The 20,995-nt window shown below is 44.2% G+C and overlaps 1 protein-coding gene across 1 annotated transcript; it reads right to left on the bottom strand.

Annotated features, from left to right (window-relative positions):
- Positions 1 to 9,012: 9,012 nt before the first annotated feature.
- On the bottom strand, positions 9,013 to 9,864 carry LOC102019995 (nuclear transport factor 2). The gene has a single exon (XM_005378974.2). It carries the CDS (start codon positions 9,798 to 9,800, stop codon positions 9,417 to 9,419), a length of 384 nt encoding a protein of 127 aa, XP_005379031.1. The 5' UTR covers positions 9,801 to 9,864; the 3' UTR covers positions 9,013 to 9,416.
- Positions 9,865 to 20,995: the final 11,131 nt, after the last annotated feature.

Below are 20,995 nucleotides of genomic sequence, written 5' to 3' on the forward strand. Positions count from 1 at the left end.
TTTCGGATTCTTCCTCTACTTCCCCACTGCAGTCTGCTGTTTGGGGACACTGACAGTCCCCCCTGCTTACCCCAAGGCATTTGGTTACCAGTGTGGATTGCTGCCCTCCCACTGTACCCCTCTCTCTTACTGAGCAGGTCTGTAGCCTGGGTCCATAGCCCTCCAAATAAGCTTGGCACTGAGTGGCTGTTGTGCCAAGCTACTCATTTTGTCTTTGGCCCAAAGTGATGGGGCATTGTCTTACTGGATTCAAAAGAGTAGTAGCCGCAGTCAGGCATGGTGACTGAGTAGCAGCAGTAGTCAGTCCAGGTCAGAAATACTGTACTGGACTATGGAGCCGGGAGTGTAGCTCAGTGTAAGTAACATGCAGAAGGCCCTGGGTTCATCCCCAGTACCCCACTCCTACTCCCCGCCAAAGAAAGGAGATACTGATGATCCTGCTGCCATGGACTTGAACATTGCCCTCTCACCTGTTGGAAATGAGCCCCCAGACTCACTTTGTCAGTGCAGATAATAAAGCACTCAGACATCAAGAAATCTTGACAGGGTTTTCACTTTTGCAGAAAGGCGCAAGCGTACCCCAGCAGTGAGGCAGTAGGCATGCAGGAGGGCTGTGCCTTTTATCCCTACCAGGAGGAGCACCTGACCTTTACCCCATTATCTGGTTTGCAGTTGGCTAACTCAGATGGTGCAAGGGGAATCGGATTGCTGAGGGGAAGGGAGAGCAGAGCAGAGGGGGATGTGGAGAACAGAAAATGCTTAGCCTGTGATAAGCTGTCTGGTTTGTAGCTGTGTTCCCGGGATTAGACCAAGCAGACATTTTCTGTACCTTGCTGTGTTCAGGAGGGGCTGTCTAGGATGGGCTAGCGTCTACGATGCAGTCACTCAGGTTTGATAGAAAAGACAGAACTTGCAGTTTCCCACAAGCCCTCCACGTTCCTTTGGGCAAGGAGTACTTCTGCTCAACATTTAACATGGTCGAAACTCTCTAACCCACACTGTTATATCCAGTGCCAATTTCAAAACAAGAACAGTGTTGTGTTTTCTGGGTGGGTCAAGAGAGCAGGGACGGTCATAAGGTTTCCTATGACATATTTCTCTTTGTACAGTTGTAATTGTGGTTGTTTCTTAACCACTGCTGAAGTTCAGTAAGGTTGTGGAGAGCCAGTGTGTGGTAGGCATTCTCAGGGTGCCCGGCACATACTGCTTCATGTACTGGCAGTAATGACTCATTTCTTGAGGAAACCATAGAATAGAAAAACTTACTTGTGACACTTGGAAAATGCACTGTGCTGCTGGGTGTGGTGGCACACGCCTGTAACCCCAGTACTTGGGAGGCTGAGGCAGGAGGACCGCCGTGAGTTCAAGGCCATCCTGCACTACATAGTGAGACACTGTCTCAGAAAAAAAGAAGAAAAGAAAAAAAAAATGCAGCATGGTCATTGCTTATGCTCTTTTTTCGGTGATTAATTTGCCCAAGGGTGTTGAGGAATTTTGCAAAGTGTGCTTACGCTGACCACATGAAGTTGAAATTTGGTCACTGTGCAGTTAATCTGGTTTCTGTGTCCGTGCCATTAGTTTTACTGGACTTCAGAGGGCTGGGCGTGAGGAGAAGTGGGGAGGTTCCCCTTCACCTCAGCTTTATATTGCCACCAAGCCAGCAGAAAAGAAGGAAATTTGTTATGGACTCTGCCATGATATTCACCACAAACCTCACACAAAGTCAGAATTTTAGGGTTGAGAGGACTTTGGTGATCAGCCAGAATCTGTTCATTATTCCTTAGAGAATATTTAAGTTTTAAAACTTGTGTATGTTTTCTATGTGCCCACAGGTCATAGCTTTTTAGAGAGACATTAAAACAGATTCCTCATATTAAAAACATTGGAGCAGAATTTTTGGATAACAGAGGCCAGGGGCAGGGACAGAATACTTTTCAGGACCAGCAGCTTCACACTGAAGCCTCCTTTTTGAGAAGAATGGCAGGAGATACGGGAGTGAGTGTGTTTTAATTTTCTGAATAGATGCGCATGTTTTTCCTAACCGGGACCCAGGGGCTGTCCAGGGAGGTGTGTGAGTGAGTCACACTTCTGTCTCGCTGCTGTGGCGTCTGCATCCTGGGGGGTCTCAGATCAAGAGGTGATCACTAAGGGCGGCTGTGGATGGATAGCAGAGGCCACCAAGATGAGGTTCCGGCTGAGTGGAACACCTCTGGCTGTGACAGCGCACCGGGGTGGGGTGCTGGTAGAGAGGAAAGGGGAAAGACATCACGCTAAGATTTACAGCTGCACATAAACCTCAGTGTTTATGGTACCCAGCAGCATAGCCGTCATTTCCTGCCCCTTCTCCTGCTCTCTCTAGACACCCTGAGTCACTTGTTGGCCAGTGGCATGTGGCCCATGACTCATTTCTCTTCCCTGTGACCTAAAGGGGTATTTTGGTGTGAGGGGTGGAGCACAGGCATCCAGGAGAAAACATTGCATGACAGTTTGTTGGGGTGCAGAAGGAATGTTCTAGAACCTTATGTTTATTTTAACTCACCCATTTCTATTTTTATATTTTATAATTTAGAAGAAGTATCACATAATGGTAAATATATATAAGGCCGGGCATGGTGGTACATGGCTATAGTCCCAGCACTTGGGAGGCTGAGGCAGAACGATTGCTGCAAGTTTGAGACCAGCCAAAGTTACATAGTGAGTTCAAGGCCTGTCTGAACTACATAGTGAGACCCCGCCTAAAACAAAACAACCCATGATAAATATATACAAATATGGCGTATATTAAAAATGCTATGTAGAATATGGGTGTGATATCAAGAAAGCTTGAGACTGTAGCTCTAGGGAATTATTCAGACAATAGACTGTTTAAAACATTATTTTATGTATTCTGAAATTAATTTTCAAGCAAAACTCTAATGCAGCCTTAATGTGTTTAAAATTTCAGGTTGTCAGAATGAAGTGAGACTTCCAAATTCTAGTTTCAAATCAGAATTTATTTTGCAGTTCCCTAAGAGTTTGTACAAGGAATGTGAGCTATTTGCAGTATTTCCAGGGCCTAGTGGAAATCCTGTATTTACCCCAAGTAAGGCCAATTTACAGGACAAGTGCTCTGTATTGGTTAGAGGTGTTGAGAACATGGAGTGGTCCTCTCAGGCTTATCAGAAGGTGTGATTAGTCATCATGGGTGTGGGGTTGACATTTGCCCTTGATTGGCCACCCAGCCTTGCAAAGCCTTTTCAGTTTTGCGGGAGTTCCTCAGGAGGAGTGAAGTAGTGGTGGACACTACACTCCCACATTCTGATCTCTGGACACCGCCATCGTTAGACCTGAGCACTGTTCCTTGGGAATCCCCATGCTTTTGAGTGTTTTTCAGTTTTCTATGTCTTCATCTGTGCTGGGAATATGTAAGAGTTCCAGTTGTTCCCAACCTTGTCAGACTTGTGACTTTAGCTCTTTTCCATCATGGATTTACTTCCCCTCCCATGACCCCTGCCATCATTTCTCAACATATTTACTGAGGGATCAATGACATATAATGAACTGTACATATTTAAGGTGCACTGTTTGACACATTTTGACATATGTGACGTGTGCATACATCCATGACTCTATGACCACAATCAAGACAGTGCACATGCTCACCATCTCCAGAATGTTTGCTCTTGGCTCCTTCTTACTCCCCCCCCTCCCCCGCCGCCTCTTCTTGCTTCTCGCCGGGGGTCGCCCCCCCCAAAACCATTGATTTGCTTTGTGTCAATAGACAAATTAGTTTGTATTTTTAGTTTTGTCAAAATGGAGTCATATAGTACTTTTCTAAAAATCCAACTTCTTTCATTTGAGATAGAATTTCACTCGTGTTGTGTATATCAATACTTCACTTCTATTTATTGCTGAGTTGTGTTCCACTATACGGATGTGTCGTATTTTTTTACTTTCTGTTTTAGTGATGTCTTTGATGGGATTTGGTATCAGGGTTATGCTGACCTGATAAAATGAATTAAGAGATGTTTCCTCATTCTTTCCTGAAAGATTTTTATAGGATTGAAACTATTTTTCCTTATATGTTTGATGGAAATTACCAGTGAAGCTGTTTAGGTCTGAGATTTCAGTTATCAAATCATTTTCTTTAATATATATAGAGCTATTCAGAGTTTCTATTTCCTCTTCTGTCAGTGTGCATATAAGCTGTGTTTTTTAAAAGAATTTGTCATTATATTTAAATTCAAAGTTTATTAGCACAAAATTGGTCCATGTTATCCCCTTATTATCATTTTCATATCTGTGAGTTTTTTTTTTTTTTTTTTTTTTTTGAGACAGGGTCTTGCTATGCAGTTCAGGCTGGCGTTGAGCTCACTTTGTAGCCCAGCTGGTCCCGAACACAATGATCCTCCTGCCTCAGCCTCCCGAGTGCTGGGATTACAGGTGTGCACCACCATGTCCGGCTTGTGAGATTTTAAGGAATGATCCTTCATTTATTTCTGATAATGGTCATTTGGATGTTCTCTCTTTTGGTGTCTCTCCCACCTTCCATTTCTTCTTTCTGCCCTCTGTTGTCTTTTTCTCTACTTCTCTTTCTTGCTGTGTCTTCTAGGAATTTATGAATTCTTTACAAAGAACCACATTTTAGCTTTCTGACTTTTCTTCATTATCTCTTTTCTATTTCATTGATTTTTGCTGTTATTCTGATTATCTACTACCTTCCACTTTACTTACTTTTTTCCAGATTAAGATGGAAGTGTAAATCATTGATTTTACCATCCTTCCCTGCACAGGTACTGAAAAGTATACATTTGCTCTAAGCACTGCTTTAGGTGCATTCTACAAGCCTGGATACATTGTATTTTCATTATAATTTTGATTGAAATGGTTTCTAAAGTTCTTGCGATGTCTTTTTTGACTTCAGAGTTATTTTGAAGAGTGTTGTTTAATTCAAAATATTTGGGGATTTTCTAAACATCTTATTTCTATATTACTACCACTTTAGTCAAAGAATATATCTTGAATGAATTTATTCCTTTGCCAGATTTCGAGAGTGTTTTTATGGACTATAACATAGCCCATCTCAGTGAATAGTCCATGAGCAATTCAGAAGAATCTGTGTCTTGCAAATGTTGAGTATGAAATTGTATTACTGTCAACCAGATTGAATTAACTGTTAATGCTATGGTATCAGTCACCTTTCCATTGATGGTGTAAAATACCTGACATACACAACTTAATGGAGAAGGGTTTTTGTTTTGTTTTTTGGTTCCTGTTTTCAGAGGTTTCAGTCTGTTTCCCACAGGGCCCAAGGGAGAAACATCGTGGTGGAAGAGGGTGAGGGAGGAAAGCTGCTTTTCTCTTGGTAGGAAGTGAAGTGAAAGGGAAAGAGACAAAGCGGAAGGGGCCCAGAGGCCAGATCTACTGCTGCTAGTGATGCACTTTCTCCAATGAAGGCCTAGCTTCATGTAAATTCAGCTAAGGAACTCAGCAGTTGGTTAAGGAGATTAGTGCCACTAATGAGGTTAGCACTCTCACAGTCCAATCACTTTTCTGAGAATCTCAGTCCAATCAAGTTGACAAAGATTAACCATCAAATCCTGGCCTGGTGGTGCACACTAATAATCCTGGTGCTTGGAAGGCTGAGGCAGTAGGATCAAGGGTTCAAGGGCAGCCTCAGGCCATAGTGAGTTCTAAATGAACCTGGACTACAGAGCAAGGTTACCTAAAACAGTCAAACTAACAAATAAGCAAATAGGATTAACCATCACAAACGTACCCCTTGTCAACTCAATATTCAATCATGTCTCCTTAAACCATACTTAAAAATCCAAATAAACACAATAACAAGGTCATAATTGTGCCTCACATGATATAACCCTCCTGTGTGCAATTCCTTCCCCAAAGTCCCAACAGTCCTAGCATTTCTCTAAGTCTACATCCAAAGTCTCCTCTGAGACTCAAGGCAAACTCTTAGTTGTGAGCCCTAGGAAAAATCAAAATGCAAATGCATACTCCTAAGATGTAATGGCATAGAGTCAATGTTCCCATTCCAAGAGGGAGGAATAGGGAATTAGAAAGTAATGAGACCAAAGCAAGACTGAAACTCAACAGGACAAACATTAAATCCTCCATGACCAGCAGCAAGGGCGTATGGTTGCATGATGTGAGCTCTAAGGGGCTTGGGTGACCCTTCTCCTAAAGCCTTGTCAGTTGCAACCCACATGACCTTTCTCTTGCATTCTCTGTTTACTGCCTGTGGCTTTCTTTGGCAGATGTTCCACAATTCCTGGCATCTCCAACTTCCAGAGAACTCTACTGCGGCTTTGGCTTCACTCTCACAGCTTTATGTATTGCCCTCTCAGGTGTTACCTGCAGGGAATCTGACCTATTATACACTGCCTGGCTTCACAGGCATTCTTTTAAAATTTGGGTGGAAGCCTCCATGACCCTGTAACTCTTGTATTCTATATACCTGCCAAGCCAGCATCCCGTGTCAACTCAATACCCATCACATCTCCTTAGATGTAGAGGCCCCCAGGATCATGGCTTGTAGCAACCTCTGAGTGCCTGGATGGGTGAGCATAGTGAAATGAGTCCTGTGGAACCAGTTCCCTAGGCAGTCTGGCTCAAGCAGGGTACTCAAGGACATTCTTCTCAAATGAAAAGTTTACACTTCTACACCTTGAAGTCTATGTTGGGTGGGGTCTCACTGATTCCTGAGTTGCCCTTAAGGGATCTTTTCTATAGTCCCAAGATAAAGTACTTGAATTCTTTTTCTTTTTAACATTTACTTGTGTTATTTTTATTGATCCTCAGTCTTGCTATGTAGTCCAGTCTGGACTTGAACTCACAAGGTAGCCGAGGCTAGCCTCAGACTCCTGATATTCCTGCCTGAGCCTCCTGACTACTGCTGGGATTACAGGCATGTCCCCACATGCCTGGTGTCTTAGCTACTTTACTCACTGCTGAGAAAATACCCAAAACCCAAAGTTAAAAGAGGGAAAGGTTTACTGTAGCTTATAGTTTTTGGAGGTTTCAGTTCCTGGTTGGCTGGTTGCAAGGCAGGGAGGCATGGCTGAGGGATATCACAGAGGAGAAAAAACAGTTCATGGCAGAAAGGAGAAGGCAGGAGGCAACAAAAGCAGCAAGTTTTTTTTGTGTGTTTTTTTTTTGGTTTTTCTCCGGTACCAGGAACCGAACTCACGACCTTGCGCTTGCCAGGCAGGCGCTTTTGCCGCTGAGCTAAATCCCCAGCCCCCTGAGCTAAATCCCCAGCCCCAAGCAGCAAGTGATAAGCAATGACAACAGCAGTCCTCTTTCTGTCCCTTATATCCAGGCTGTCCACCCTTAAGACAGATAGCACTCACACCCAGGGTGGGGCACTCTTAATCCTAGCATCACACCATAAACATCATATCCTTAATCCTAGTATCACATACTCTAGCTCCAGCCACCTCTGACAGGTTCTACCTATGACTGTGTGACGCTTTGGGAGGATATCTATATATGAGCCATAATACCTGGCCTACTTGGGTTCCTTTTAGTGGCACTAATCTCTTTAGCAACCACATCTTCTTTGACCCCCAACTTTACTTGTGCTTCTTTTCCAGCCAAATTGTAAGTTTTTCAAATATTTTGGCTTTTTTTTCTCCCGATGCTCACTGCTAGAAGTAGCCAGTAATAGCCAGATCACTGTCTAAGTGTCGTGCTACTTTAAAATTTCCTCAGCCAGATCAAGTAGCCTGTTGCTTTTAAACTTAGGCTTGCACAAAGTTGTAGGACGTGGGCAAAATGTAAGCAAATTCTTTGCTAGAATGTAACATGAATGGCCCTAGTTCAGTTTTCAAGACAGTCTGTGTTCTCTCTAGAAACTTGATGAACACAGTCTTCACTGTCCACCTCTGGTCTGAGTTCGGACCAGAATTACCCAGCAAGCTTTTCTCACAGCATTCTAGTACTTTTCTCACCTGCATCTCCTAACCTTTCCAAACTCCTCCTGCAAACCATTTCCAAAGGCTTCTGAACCATGAGGTCAGGTATAGTCACAGAAATGACTCTACTTCTCTGGTACCAATTTTCTGTATTGGTTACTTATCCTTTGCTGGGACAAAATACCTGCATGCACAACATAAGGGAGGGAAAGTTTATTTTAGTTCATAGTTTTGGGGGTTTCATTCCATGGCCAGCTGGCTCCAAGGCAGAAACATCATGGTGAAAGAGCATGGCAGAGCAAAGCTGTTTAACTTGTAGAAGTCAGGGAGCAGAGTGAGAGGGAATGAGCCAAAGAGGAAAGGGCTGGGGACCAGATACACCCTTCAAGGGCTGACCCCTGTGACCGACCTCTTCCAACTAGGTCCCCACCTCCTAACAGCCCATTCAGCTATGACTCACCAAAGAACCTTATCTTCTAATTACCTTCACAAATCCCCAACTCTGAACATATGAGCCTTCTGGAAGACATTTTGACTCCAAACATAACACAGTTCTTATTATCCTTCATATTAATTCCTTTTTTATGATTTTTTTTTATTTTTAAAAGAGAGTAGTAAATGAGAAACAAACAAATAAAAAAGTAGAACAGTAGCACCATACCAGTATCACAAACATAAACAAATCAAAGCAGGAACATTCAAAGTGATACAGGGTCTCAAGACAAAATAATACGAATCAACAGTGGTTGTTACATTACATATCGCTATCCTCAGCTACATTGCTCAGATTACCAGATGTAGGAATGAAAGATTGCTCACACCATTAAAGAGAATAAGAAAATAATTCTTCAGTAAAACATTAGAGATAATACACAGTTTCACTAGACAAGATGGTAGGAGTTCACCATTGTAATTCCATTGCATATTGTTACCTGCAGATCAGTTGCTCAGACCACCAGACACAACCATGCAAAATCGATTAGAACATAAAAAATTGTAAGCATTAATTGTTCATTCCAATACACCATCAGACAGCAGTACAGTCATTGCAGCTATTCATATATATATATCTATATTTTGCCGTCTTTCTTTTTTCTTGTTTTTTTTTTTTAAGAAAATTTTTGTGGTTTTATTGTATCATGAGGCATTGAAACATCTGAACAAATCAATATTTGGGTGGTGAGGCAGCTGCTTTCTCCTTCACTTCTTTGGGTTACTAGAGCAACTTGTCAGTAAATTAAAAAAAAAAAAATAAAAAGACAACCTTTTGCATTACTTAAGTCTTTCCAAGGCATGCGCTGGTACAACACAAACTTCTCCTGTCAGATGCAACTAGTCTAGTGCCCAAACATCATGCACAACTGTGGTGGCAGCAGCGCACCGCACCCACTTCCACCACGGCCCTGCTCGCTTGTGTATGATATTTGGAGCATCTGGAGGAGTGTGATAGTATCAGGAAGGGGAGGGAGGAGGAAACAGCATGAGTGCCTGGCAGGGAGGAGGTCAGCCGAAGTTGTGCAGGGCAAGCCTGAACATATCATTGGTGCAAACCCAAGCATCATTGATGTTCTTTAATAGGAACATCTGGTGGAACCCCATGATGGGGTCTTCATCGACCTTGAGCTGGCCCACAACCATGCTGATGATGCAGCTATCTGGTGTAGGCTGATGGTCCTGTACCGTGATGCTGTGCTGAATTTTCTGGAATGGAAGGCTAGACAACTTCTCCACAATGGCAGCTTTCCCCTGGAACTGCTGTCCCTCCCATGTAAGGCATGATGCATCAATGTAAATTGCACCTAGTTGGGTTCTGTCGTTATCAAATAACTGGTAGTAATGCTGAATGAAGCTGGATCCAATCTGCTCCCAAAGTGGCTTGTCTCCCATTCTGGAGTGTCACTCGGTATCACTGAGACCTGAGGGGCTGGCACGATGGCGGCAGCAGCCTTTCTTTCTTTTTTCTTCTTTTCTTCATCCCAGTTGTTCCTTCCTTTGAACAGTTTCTTTCCCTTCCCTATCATCTATTGTATGTTTTGAGTTTTACCTAGTCTTTCAGGTTCCTACACCAAGGAGACAATATGATATTTACACATGTGGGTCTGATTTATTTCACTTATGAGTATGGTCTCTAGTTGCATCCATTTACCTGCAAAAGCCTCAAGTTTATCTTTTTTAATAGCTGAGTAATACTCCATTATATAATGGAGTATTACTGCACAACTTTTTTATCCATTCCTCAGTGGATGGGCATCTGGGTTGTTTCCATATTAATTCCTTATTTGATCATTTGTCTACCAGTCAATTTGTCAACCAGTCTGCCTGTCTTAGTTACTTTCTTCACTTCTGGGACAAAATACAGAACTTAGGGAAAGAGAGGTGTATTTTGGCTCCCAGTTTGTAGAGGTTTCAGTCCACAGTTGGCTGGCTTCAAGACAGACAGCATGGCGGAGGGGTATGGCAGAGGTGCAGAGCAGAGGATCATTGCTCATGGCATGGCAGTGAGGAAGCAGAGAGAACAAAGAGGGAGGGAGGGAGGGAGAAAGCTCCTTCCAGGCCATGCTCCCAGTGATCCACTTCCTTCAACCAGGCTTCACCTCCCAACATCATGTTAGCTAAAAACTCATCAGTGGAGTAACCCACTGATGATATCATGTCCTCATGATCCAATCACCAGAAGCCCCACTTATGCATGCATGAGGCTTGGGAGGGCATTTAGATATAAGCCACAATACTTCCATAATACTCCTATAACTATTACTACCCTCATTTCTGCATGGATGACCTCGTAGATGACCCAAGATCTGACATACCGTACCAGGCTGCCTCCCTGGTGGACACCTCACCTACTTCACTTGTTTTCCTGTTCCCACCCCAGACTGCTCAGATATAAATGTCCTCCTTACCCTACTCGGGTTCCAGGCCACTTCTCTATGGGACATCTTTATTACTCTGCATGGTCTCTGACATACTGTGCTAGGCTGTCCGATGCTGACCCCTGGATATCTTTTCCTGCTTGAGCTCCAGCATTCTACGCTAGCCAACCCTCACACGTATACCTTCCTTACCTGCTCTGGCTCCAGCACCTCACACCGGGTTGCCCCTCATCTCCACAGGCAATAGTCCGTGCTGGTCTAATTCCCTCCGTGGATGACCTCCTTGTCATCCTTGGGCTCTACCTCCTGCTGCTGGACCATCTCTTTGTTCGCCCTCTATCATCCTCCCCTTGCAGGCTCAAGCTCACCATTCTGGGCCACCATCACACTGGGACATCCTTCTGTATTGCTTGGGCTTTAATCTCCAGTACTTTCTGTGAAGATACCCTCCTCATCCAGTAGAGATTTCAAAACCAACCCCATATATAGATAGATATGACAAGGTTGTAGTGTTAGATGTCAAAGGCAATAATTACATCATTAGATGAGTTCCAGTTGGTATGAGTTGAGGACCATTGTTCATGTGATAATTCACTCATTCACTCATTTATTCAGAATTCCTGGTATGTACCAGAACTGTGCTAACCATTGAGGTTGATATCATCTCCTGCTGTGACATCCTAAACTCAGGGTTAGTTACAAGACTTCAAAATTTGAGGGATTTTATACAGTTGTATATTTTTGCTAAGCCAATGGCCCTCAATCTAAGCCAGGATGCTCCCTGTTGTACCATCTTGAACCTCCCCACAGACCTATCCTCCCAGAGACCAGAATTAGAAATGATAAGCCAGTTTCTCCCGAGACCGCCAGGATTAATCTCATTGTGCCATACACCCCGGTTTACTTCAGTTACTCCCCAGAATCCAAGAAATGTATATAACCTATTATTGTGTTAGAAAAAGTATGTGTATATATATACGTGTGTACATATATATGTGTTTGAATATTATGAAATATTTCTCAGAGTATACAACAAATAGAACTTAGGTGGCTTAGGAAGGAAAACTGTTCACTAATATAAATAAGTACAAATAAGTATAAAATGAACACATAATTTATTGAAAGGATATCTCAATTAACTAGGTGTACGAGGGACAGCAGACTATATAAGTAGATGACTGATCACATCTCTACCCATCTGGGGTTGGCAGAGGAGTGAAAGATAAGTTTGCAAATTACTACAGAACAATTGTTGCAATGATAATTGTACATTGAGAAAACTAGTGAAGTTGCTATTGTTTATCCTTTAGTGATTTGATTTATTTCCTCATGGCTTGGGACATTTACTTGTGTGTGTGTGTGTGTGTGTGTGTGTGTGTGTGTGTGTAGTGCTGAGGGTGAAACACAGGGCCTTGCATATTCTAGGCAAGCGCTCTACCACCGTGCTGCACATTCCTGGGCTCCAGCCTGTCAATTTTTATTGGCTAGCAGATTCAGGATATGAGGCTGACCTGGGCTCTGTGGCAGATATCTCCCCACTTCCTCCCGTCCCACCTCATCTTTACCCTTTTTGATCTGGGGAATCATTTAGAGTTGCCTGTGGTTTTGGTTTTGTTTTAATTCTTTTTTTTTTTTTTGAGATAAAGTCTTGCTGTGTAATCCAGGCTGAGCCTTGAACTCACAATGTGGCCCAGGCTAATCTTGAACTCACAGCAACTCTCCTGCCTCAGCATCCCAAGTGCTGGGATTTCAGGTGTGTACTACTATGCCCGGCTTGTTTTAATTTTTATTTAACAGCTTACTAAAGTATTATTAATGTACAACATTCCCCCATTTTAGTTTTTAAAAGTTTTTTCTCTTTTGAGACAGGGTCTGGCTAGGTACACCAGGGTGGCCTAGAACTTGCAGTCCTCCTGCCTCAGCCTCCTGAGTGCTGGGATTATAGGCATGTGACACCACAGCTGGCAAAAGTCCCCATTTTAATTGTACAGTTCAATGAATTTTCAGTTTATGTAAAACCACATTAATTTGGTTTTAGGACACTTGTACCACCTCCCCAAAGTCTCTCCTACCCATTTCTTTCCCTTCATTGTTTTGACTTTTCTTGTATTTTTTGAAGAGGAAAAAGAGTCATAAACTCATTCTGGTGTTTTCAGCTCAGAACTTCCAGTAGGTAACGTCTTCTTCGCCTCACCTTGTATATCCAAGACTGGCTTGGTGGCTGAGGAAGCTGAACCTGGGATGTGCCGCCGTGTGAAATGGTGTGTGACCTTCTGCCTTCCCTTTGGGACCATTACCTGGGTTGAAAGTAGCAATACTCATTTCTTTCCTCTTCCAGCTCTCTGCCAGTTCAATGTAGATGGCTTGGCTCCTTTTCCTTTTTATGCCCTGATTTTGAAAAAAAAAACTCTAAGGCACTGCGAACAAGCCATAAGATGAGGGTAGAGCCTGCAAAGTTGAAGCCAAAATAAAGGCAGTGATGCCACACTCAGGTTTCCTAATTTAGCTTTTATCAGATGCCAACACTCACATCATGCCGTGCGGAGCACAACGTGAAGCAGAACCCCCAGTTTCAGGGCCCAGCGAGGATGAGCGAACCTGGACAACCCTGGGACATGGACAGTGCCGGGCCCCTCACGCCTCATCCCTGTGGTGTGAGGAGGGTGATACGGAGGACTGCTCCACTTGCTTTTCTACACCAGGGAAATGAAGATTTGTGGAGTTGGGTGTGGTAACACAAACCTGTAATGTCAGCACTTGGGAGGTTGAGGCGGGAGGATCGCTGCTAGTTTGAGGCCTGCCTGGGTTACATAGTGAGTTCAGGGCTATCCTGGACTATGTAGTGAGACCCTGTCTCACACCAAAAAAAAAACCCTCAAAACCCCCCACAAAAACCAAACAAACAAGACCCCCAAAGGGCTGGTGATATAGCTCAGTGCAAAGACCTTGAGTTCAGTTCAATCCCTAGTACGCTCCCCCACAGTGTACATTTCTGATGAGGGTCCCTTTTTTAACCTGTTTGTTCAAATGTGGAATTCAGATTCACTTTACACTTGTACCTAGGTGGAGTAGCTAGATCTAGGATCTGCATCTGTCTATGTTGTGAGGATGATGCCCTAGAGACTCACAGGAGTTGGGACGAGGCTAAAGGTCCACAGGAGAGGGCAGAGCCAAACGTCCTCTGTGATTCGATGACTGCACCATGTGGGCTGTGTCGCACCAGACACGTAAGCTCCGAGTACTGCCGCACTGTCCTCACCATAAACGGGTGATAATGAAAGCACCCGCACAGACTTTTGGAAGGATGAAACGAACTAATCTCTGCGCTCATAGCGGACAGTCTGAAAGCGCCGACTAGGACACTGATGGGGAAGACGAGCACGATGTTGACGGTGATACCTGTTTCTGAGCCATGTGTAAAATGCGTCTTGGTTGCTGCTCTTTGGACCACTCACCCTGAAGATGACAGTCATCATCAGGACCAAATTCCCATCTGCCCCTCTTTTCACCCGATCACCTCGTTCTCCTACATTTTCTCACCGCTCCTGTCATTCACAATAAATTTATGTGCGTGCAGACCCCACTCTGAAGACTAACTAGTCACCAGCTATTTAGATCAGCATTCAGTCTTCATTGGGGAGTTGCAATTAAGAAGTGCACAGTTGAAGAATAATTCAGGAGAATTAAAATGGAGTGCTGATTATATGACATAAGTAATTAAAGAATAACCCAATTGATAACACAATGCTTAATATGTAATTATAAAGTCATAACAGCTAATATTTCTGAGGCCATGCTGTGCAGCAGATGCTTGGCTCAGTACTTCATTTAATCTGCATGAAATTGCTCTGAGGTAGTTCTTGTCAGTATCTTTTCAGAGAAGGAAGCTAAACTCAAGGAGGTAGGCTGTTCAAGGCCTCAAGCTGGTAAACTGAGGAAGGAGAGAAAGATAATACAGTGGATGAGTTCACAGAACGGCAGATGTTCATCTCAGCCTAAGTAGAGGTTTGTCACCAATTTTTTTTGTGTGTGTGAGTCTCCCTATGCAGTTCAGGCTGGCCTTGAACTTGTGGCAAACTTTCTGCCTCAGCCTCTCAAGTGCTAGGATTACAGGTATGAATCACCATGCCTGGCCAACCACCAATTTCTTTTTCCAGAGTTCCCCAGCAAGTGGAGCAAAGCTTGTCATATTACCTCCTGTCAAAGATAAACCATCACCAGGTATGGTGGTGCACACCTGTAATCCTAGCATTTGAGATGCTGAAGCAGGAGGATTGCTGTTAATTCAAGGCTGGCTTGGGTTACACAGTGAGACCTTGTCTCAACAAAACAAAACAAAATGTAACACCTCAAAGATAAAGTATCAACCAACCAACCATCCAGTTACCCTTCAGTACTTTCTCATTACTCTGTGGAGAAATGATTAAGGCAAATGTCCTTAGCATGGCCTAGAAGGTTCTGTCTTGTGCCTCTGACCTCTCCACTCCTGTGTCACCTGTCTTTCTGTCCCCACTGGCTGGCTTTCAGGCTCTAAGAGTCTGTCTGCCACAGGACCTTTTTTTTTTTTTGGTTTTTCTCCGGTACCGGGAACCGAACTCACGACCTTGCGCTTGCAACACAGGACCTTTATACATCCTATTTTCTTCTGCCTTTCTTACCTATTTAGCTTCTATGTGTCCTTCAGAGCCCAGCTGAAGAACACCCCTTTTTAAGAAACCTTGTCTCACATTGATGAGATCAAATCTTATTGGTTGCTACTGCTGCTTGGTACATCTTTATATATAAATACCTGCCATTGGATGACATTCGTCTGGTGATTTGACTGAGCCTTATTTCTGCCACCAGATTATAAAATGCAGGAGGAATGAGACCAGATCTGTTTTAATTCAACGTTGCATTTTCAGCAGCAAGCAGAATGCCCTGTGCAGAACAGGCAGTAAGATAATTACGTGTGGGCTGCACAGAAGAGGGAGTAAAGAGAATCTCAAGGGACAGAGGACACGGATGGACGGAAAGAGAGGAAAGGGGCTCAGGGATAAGAGGAGCACGCAAGGGAGGGAGAGCAAGGAGGCCACCTGGAAGTGGTCTTGCGACATAAGCCAAGAACAAAGTGTTCAGGGCAGAGGTCCGCGGGTCACAGATGCAGTGTCTGTGGCTGTCGAGCTAGTTAGACGTGCCTGTGCTGTGGAGTTGCATGATCATTGGCAAAAGCACTTCCACACACAAGCTGCTCACCAGGTTCCACCTCTGCCCCTGTTCAAATTCTTTCCTGACCACTTCTGAAATGTGTGGACAACTCCTCAACCAGAATGACTCCAGCATCCAGAGTGTTCTCCTTCCCCACTTTTCCCGTGTCTCAGCCAGTCCTCAGCGGGCAAGCAGGTGCCATACATGGCCTTGGTGCCAGGGAGCAGGGTAACTGTGCTCCCCAAAGAGAGGCACTCAAGTCCTCATCTCCAGTGCCTGGAATTATTTGAAAGCAAGTCATTGCAGATTAGTCCTGCTGACACCTTGATTTCTGACTTCTAACCTCTGAGAAAATAAATTTCTGGGTTTTTTTTTTAAGACTTCTAAGTTTATGTCATTTGTTATGGAAGCTCTGGGAAATCAATTCCTCCTTTCTGAAGAAAAGTTGTCCTCAAGGCTTAGATATGACAAATCATTTATGATACAAATGAGAAGGCCTTGACACCATTCACTAAGCTTGCACTAGAACAGAGAAAACACAAGATACAGCTCAGTGGCACAAGTGCCTGCCTGGCAAGTGCAAGGTCCTGAGTTCGATTTCTGACACCAAAAAAAAAAAAAAGAAAAACCAACAAACAACTTCAAATGAAGTTGCAGATAGGATTCTAGATGTAAGTTGTGCCACATGACTGTAATCCCAGTCCTTGGGAGGTGGAAGCAGGGGGATTTTGAGTTTAGGGCCTGTGCTACCTAGCAAGACCCTGTCTTAGAACCCAGTTTTCCTCCAAAACTGGAACAGCAGACACTGATAACATTAGGGTTGTAGTTTGGGAATATTGCAAGGGGAAGCATATAATACAGGACACATATTTTATAAGATTATTTATAATAGTCACCCAAAGAATCATATAGAAGAGAGTACAGGAAATCTGTCCATATGCTAAGACCAAGGAATCTCCCTGGGGGCCTGGGTCCCACAGAAATGTCTTGTATAAGTTCAGCTGAAGACTTAGAGCTTATAACAGTGCCTCTCACAAATCCAACTGGAGGCCTAGAGCCCCCAACAATGTCTCATGCAGGGCTGTTTCACAGATCTTTGCTGGGAAGGACCAAAGGTCAGTGGTGGAATCTAGAAAGTCTGTGCCAGCAGGATGAAGGATCTGTGCTAGCAGGCTGAAGGGTCTGAACTGGAACCAGGAAGCGACACTCAAAGCAAGAACCAGAGCTCCCGCGAAAGGTACCACAGCCATTCTCAGCAACAGTGAGGTCCTGAACTCCTCTGATGATCAGGACAGCTGAGTTCCCATCAGGAAAGCCAACACAGCGAGCTTCTCCAGGAGACTGGTAGTACACCATCTTCCCCTCCAGAGCCAGGAAGCAATGCTCAGAGTGAGGACCAGAGCTGCCCCAAAGTGAACTGAAGCTATTTTCAGTGCTAACAAGGTCCCGAGCTCCTCAGAGGATAAAAGCAGCCAAGTTCATCAGGAAAGCCAGCATAACAAGCTCCTCCAAAAGAACCAACAGCTCCCAACAGCTTCTACCAGCTCCCAACAGCCTCTTTTCTCCTTCTCTGGTTCTGCCTGTTATGCTGCTGGCAACAGTCCTCAGGTGGGCCTCACACACCCAGCACCATGCTTACTCAGTTCAGCTGGGGGTTATAAGTTGACCAGCTGTTGTCAACCTACCACAAGGTCTAAAATCATTTATATCTCTCTGTGTAGATATTCAGACATTTTGATTAAATGAGAGATGCTCAAGGAGAAGTAGGAGGTGGTTTAAGTCAAAATCCTATTTTGTGAGGGCCCTTAAACAGTGGCAACAAACACTGTGCAATCACTGAGGAGAATTGGGACATCCTGGGGTCTGTCTTCAGACTGTAAGGTTGCTGTCGGGCAGAGAGTAGACCTGGGCATTTAAACCTGCGCCCACTTCTTTGAACCATGGTCAAAGATAGGCCTGGTATAATTATCAAGAGTAAACTTCATTTTATTTTTCAGAGTAGGCAGGAAAAGAGTGCATGCTTATTTCTTCATTCCCTGGGGTGTATTTTAAATTTGTTTTCCTTTCATTCATAAACTATCAGTTTATGGCTTCTCAGGTCCAAAGTTACCCTTCAGTACCTGCTTGGTGCTGATTGATGGGCTCTACGCATTTCTTCTCTGGTGTGAATGATGCTACACAGTGTTGGTAGAAGGCAACAGTGGGCAGTTGCAGAAGGACAGCCTTCCCTTCCTAGTTCAGGTACATTCTTGTTTCTCTTTTTCCTGCTCTTGCTAGCTCACTGGCAGCACAGGTTTTTGAGGCTATCTAATGGCATCCAACCCCACTGGGTCCCCAAGTGGGCAACCCCAAGGGGCCATGCAGTGCCACACAGGCCCAGTGACCGCCTTCCTGTGACTGTTCTCATGTGGTGCTGCGGGCTCCAGGCTCTGCAAACCTGCCTGCTAGCCTCAGCTCACCTGCACCCTGGACGGTTGTTTCCTGGTTGACCAGAGATGCTGGACCAGTTCTGGGCTGGACTGCCCACTTCCCATCCAGTGGGCTGAACCACACTTTTGGATTTTTCTACCATTGGATTTGACCCCCAGTCCTTGGAGGGGGCCCCACCCGCAAGTTTACTTGGCAGGCTACTCTTCCTTAGCCCTGAAGTAACCTAGAGTTCTTGCTATAGCTTATGGTCATGCTATCTTATCTGTAATTCTTTGTATTAAACTTCTCTTGTTTAAATAACATTGTGGTTTCTGCCTCTCAATTGTACCCAAAATATTACAGGTATATTCCTTCCTTAACATGTTTGTTTGTTTATTTTTGAGACAGAATCTCTCCATGTAGTTCAGGCTGGTTTTGAACTCACCGTGATCCTCCTGCCTCAGCCTCCTGAGTGCTGGGATTATAGGTATGTGCCACTACACCTGGCTTCTTTTTCTTTTTGTAGTGCTAGAGATTGAATTCAGGGCCTTACACACAGTAAGCAAGTGCTCTATCACTGAGCCACACTCCCAGCCCATTGAGGGGTGTGTTTTCTATTGTGAAAGTCACAGCTTCCTCGTCACTTATCTAGTGCTTGGCCTTGGGTGGCTAGACAGCATCTGATCGGGCATCTCTCCAACTCCCTGTAGCTTGTCCACCTGCCTAGCTTAGCTTCCTCACAGCACGAAGTAATTACACAGTGTCTGCTCCAAGAGACTGGAGTATAAGCTGCAAGACTTTCTCTGACCCAGCTCCAGAAGTTACTCCGCATCATGGCTACCTTATCCCATTGTGAGTCACAAGGTCATCTCAACTGAGATTAAATATGTAAAAGACTCCATAAGCATGACTGCTGGGAGGCATCGTTCACTTGGCAGCCATCTTTGGAGACTAACTAAAAAGAGGGAAAACTTCTCAGGAGCTGAGATATGCACATGGGGACTCTCAGATGAAGAGTAGGAGTTAGCAAGTAAAGAAAGGGTTGAGGAGAGAAAGGGGAAGAGAGGAAAGGATCTCCCAGTCAGAGGGAACCCCCGTACGAGGACTCAGAGAGCTGGAGCTAGAGAGAGAGATGGAGGTAGACACAGACAGAGAGAGATAAGGATAGAGAGAGATAGGAAGAGAGAGAGACAGATGGGGTTGATAAGCATGTTGTAGTTACATTCTACCATTTAACTTGCTGGGTGACTTTGGATAGTGATTTAACCTTTCTGTGTCTATTTTCTCATATGTGAAATGGAGGTAATCATAGATGCTATAGTTTGGATTATAAATGTCCTCCAAAGACTGATATGTTAAAGGTTAGGCCTACAGCCCATAATGCTATTGGAAGGCTGTGGAATCTTTAAGAGGCAGGGTTGGGGCCGAGGATATAGCTCAGCGGTGCAGTGCCTGCCTGCCCAGCATGAGGTCCTGGGTTCAATTCCCAGTATCCTTACCACCACCAAAAGGAGGCAGGGCCCAGTGGGAGATCTTCAGATCATTAGGGGTGTGTCCTTGAGGGAGATAGGGGACCCCGCCCTTTCCTCTTTCTCTCTCTTCCCGAACTCATTCTCTGCTAGGTATACTGCCAAGATGTATTACTTTTCCACCAGAGGCCTAAGAGCAATAGGTCCTCCAGATCATGAACTTCAACCTCCCAAACCATGCGCTGAAATGAACCTTTTCTCTCGATAAGCTGTTTGGCTCAGGCATTTGTTACAGGGATGGAAAGCTGATTAACACAATAATCACTATCTAGTAGACTCTGTAGAGACTAAATTTTGTTGATTCCTGAAGGCTAGGCATGCACTTTATACTACTGAGCTACCTCTCTAGAGGTACTAAGTGGCCTGTTCAGAACTGGGCCAAATAGCAGGGGGACAGTAGAGGGTCAGCCAGCATAGCTTCATCTGCATTTATAGCTGCTCCCATTGCTCAGATTACCACCTGAGCTCTGCCTTCTGTCCCTCAGTAGCAGCATTAGATTCTCACAGAAGCCTGAACTGTACAGTGAGCTATGCATGTGAAGGATCTAGGTTGCATTCTCCTTTGAATCATTCTGAAGCCAGCTGCTTCCTCACCCCTTTGTAAAAATTGTCCTTCAAAAAACTGGTCCCTGATGTTAAAAAGAATGGGGACTGCTGCTTTAGAACAATACCTCATGCAGAGAAAACACTCACTAAATGTTGTGGTTGCAGTTATTAGTATTGTTCGGGGAGCCATGGGCCTGTGAACATGGCTGGAACATTGAACTTCAGTGGAGAGTGGTGAGATTTGAGTCTGGAATGGTAAGCAGGTCAGATCATGAATGACCTTGTAAGTTACACATGGGTGTTTCAGTTTTATCTTAGAGTATATGAAGAGGGGTACAGATATTTTATTTTTTTGGTCTGGGGATGAAACCCAGATCCTTGCACATGCTAAGCACATGCTCAACCGCCGAACTAAATCCTCAGCTCCAAGATTTGAAGCAGGGAAGAGCTGACCAGATTTAGGATTTTATTTTATTTTATTTTATTTTTTGTCAGAGTTAGGATTTTAGAAGGATCTTTATACTCAGGGTCTCCAGAG

This window comes from Chinchilla lanigera, unplaced genomic scaffold (assembly GCF_000276665.1).
Source record: "Chinchilla lanigera isolate Chin_1 unplaced genomic scaffold, ChiLan1.0 scaffold00012, whole genome shotgun sequence".
In the NCBI taxonomy this organism is placed as follows: domain Eukaryota; kingdom Metazoa; phylum Chordata; class Mammalia; order Rodentia; family Chinchillidae; genus Chinchilla; species Chinchilla lanigera.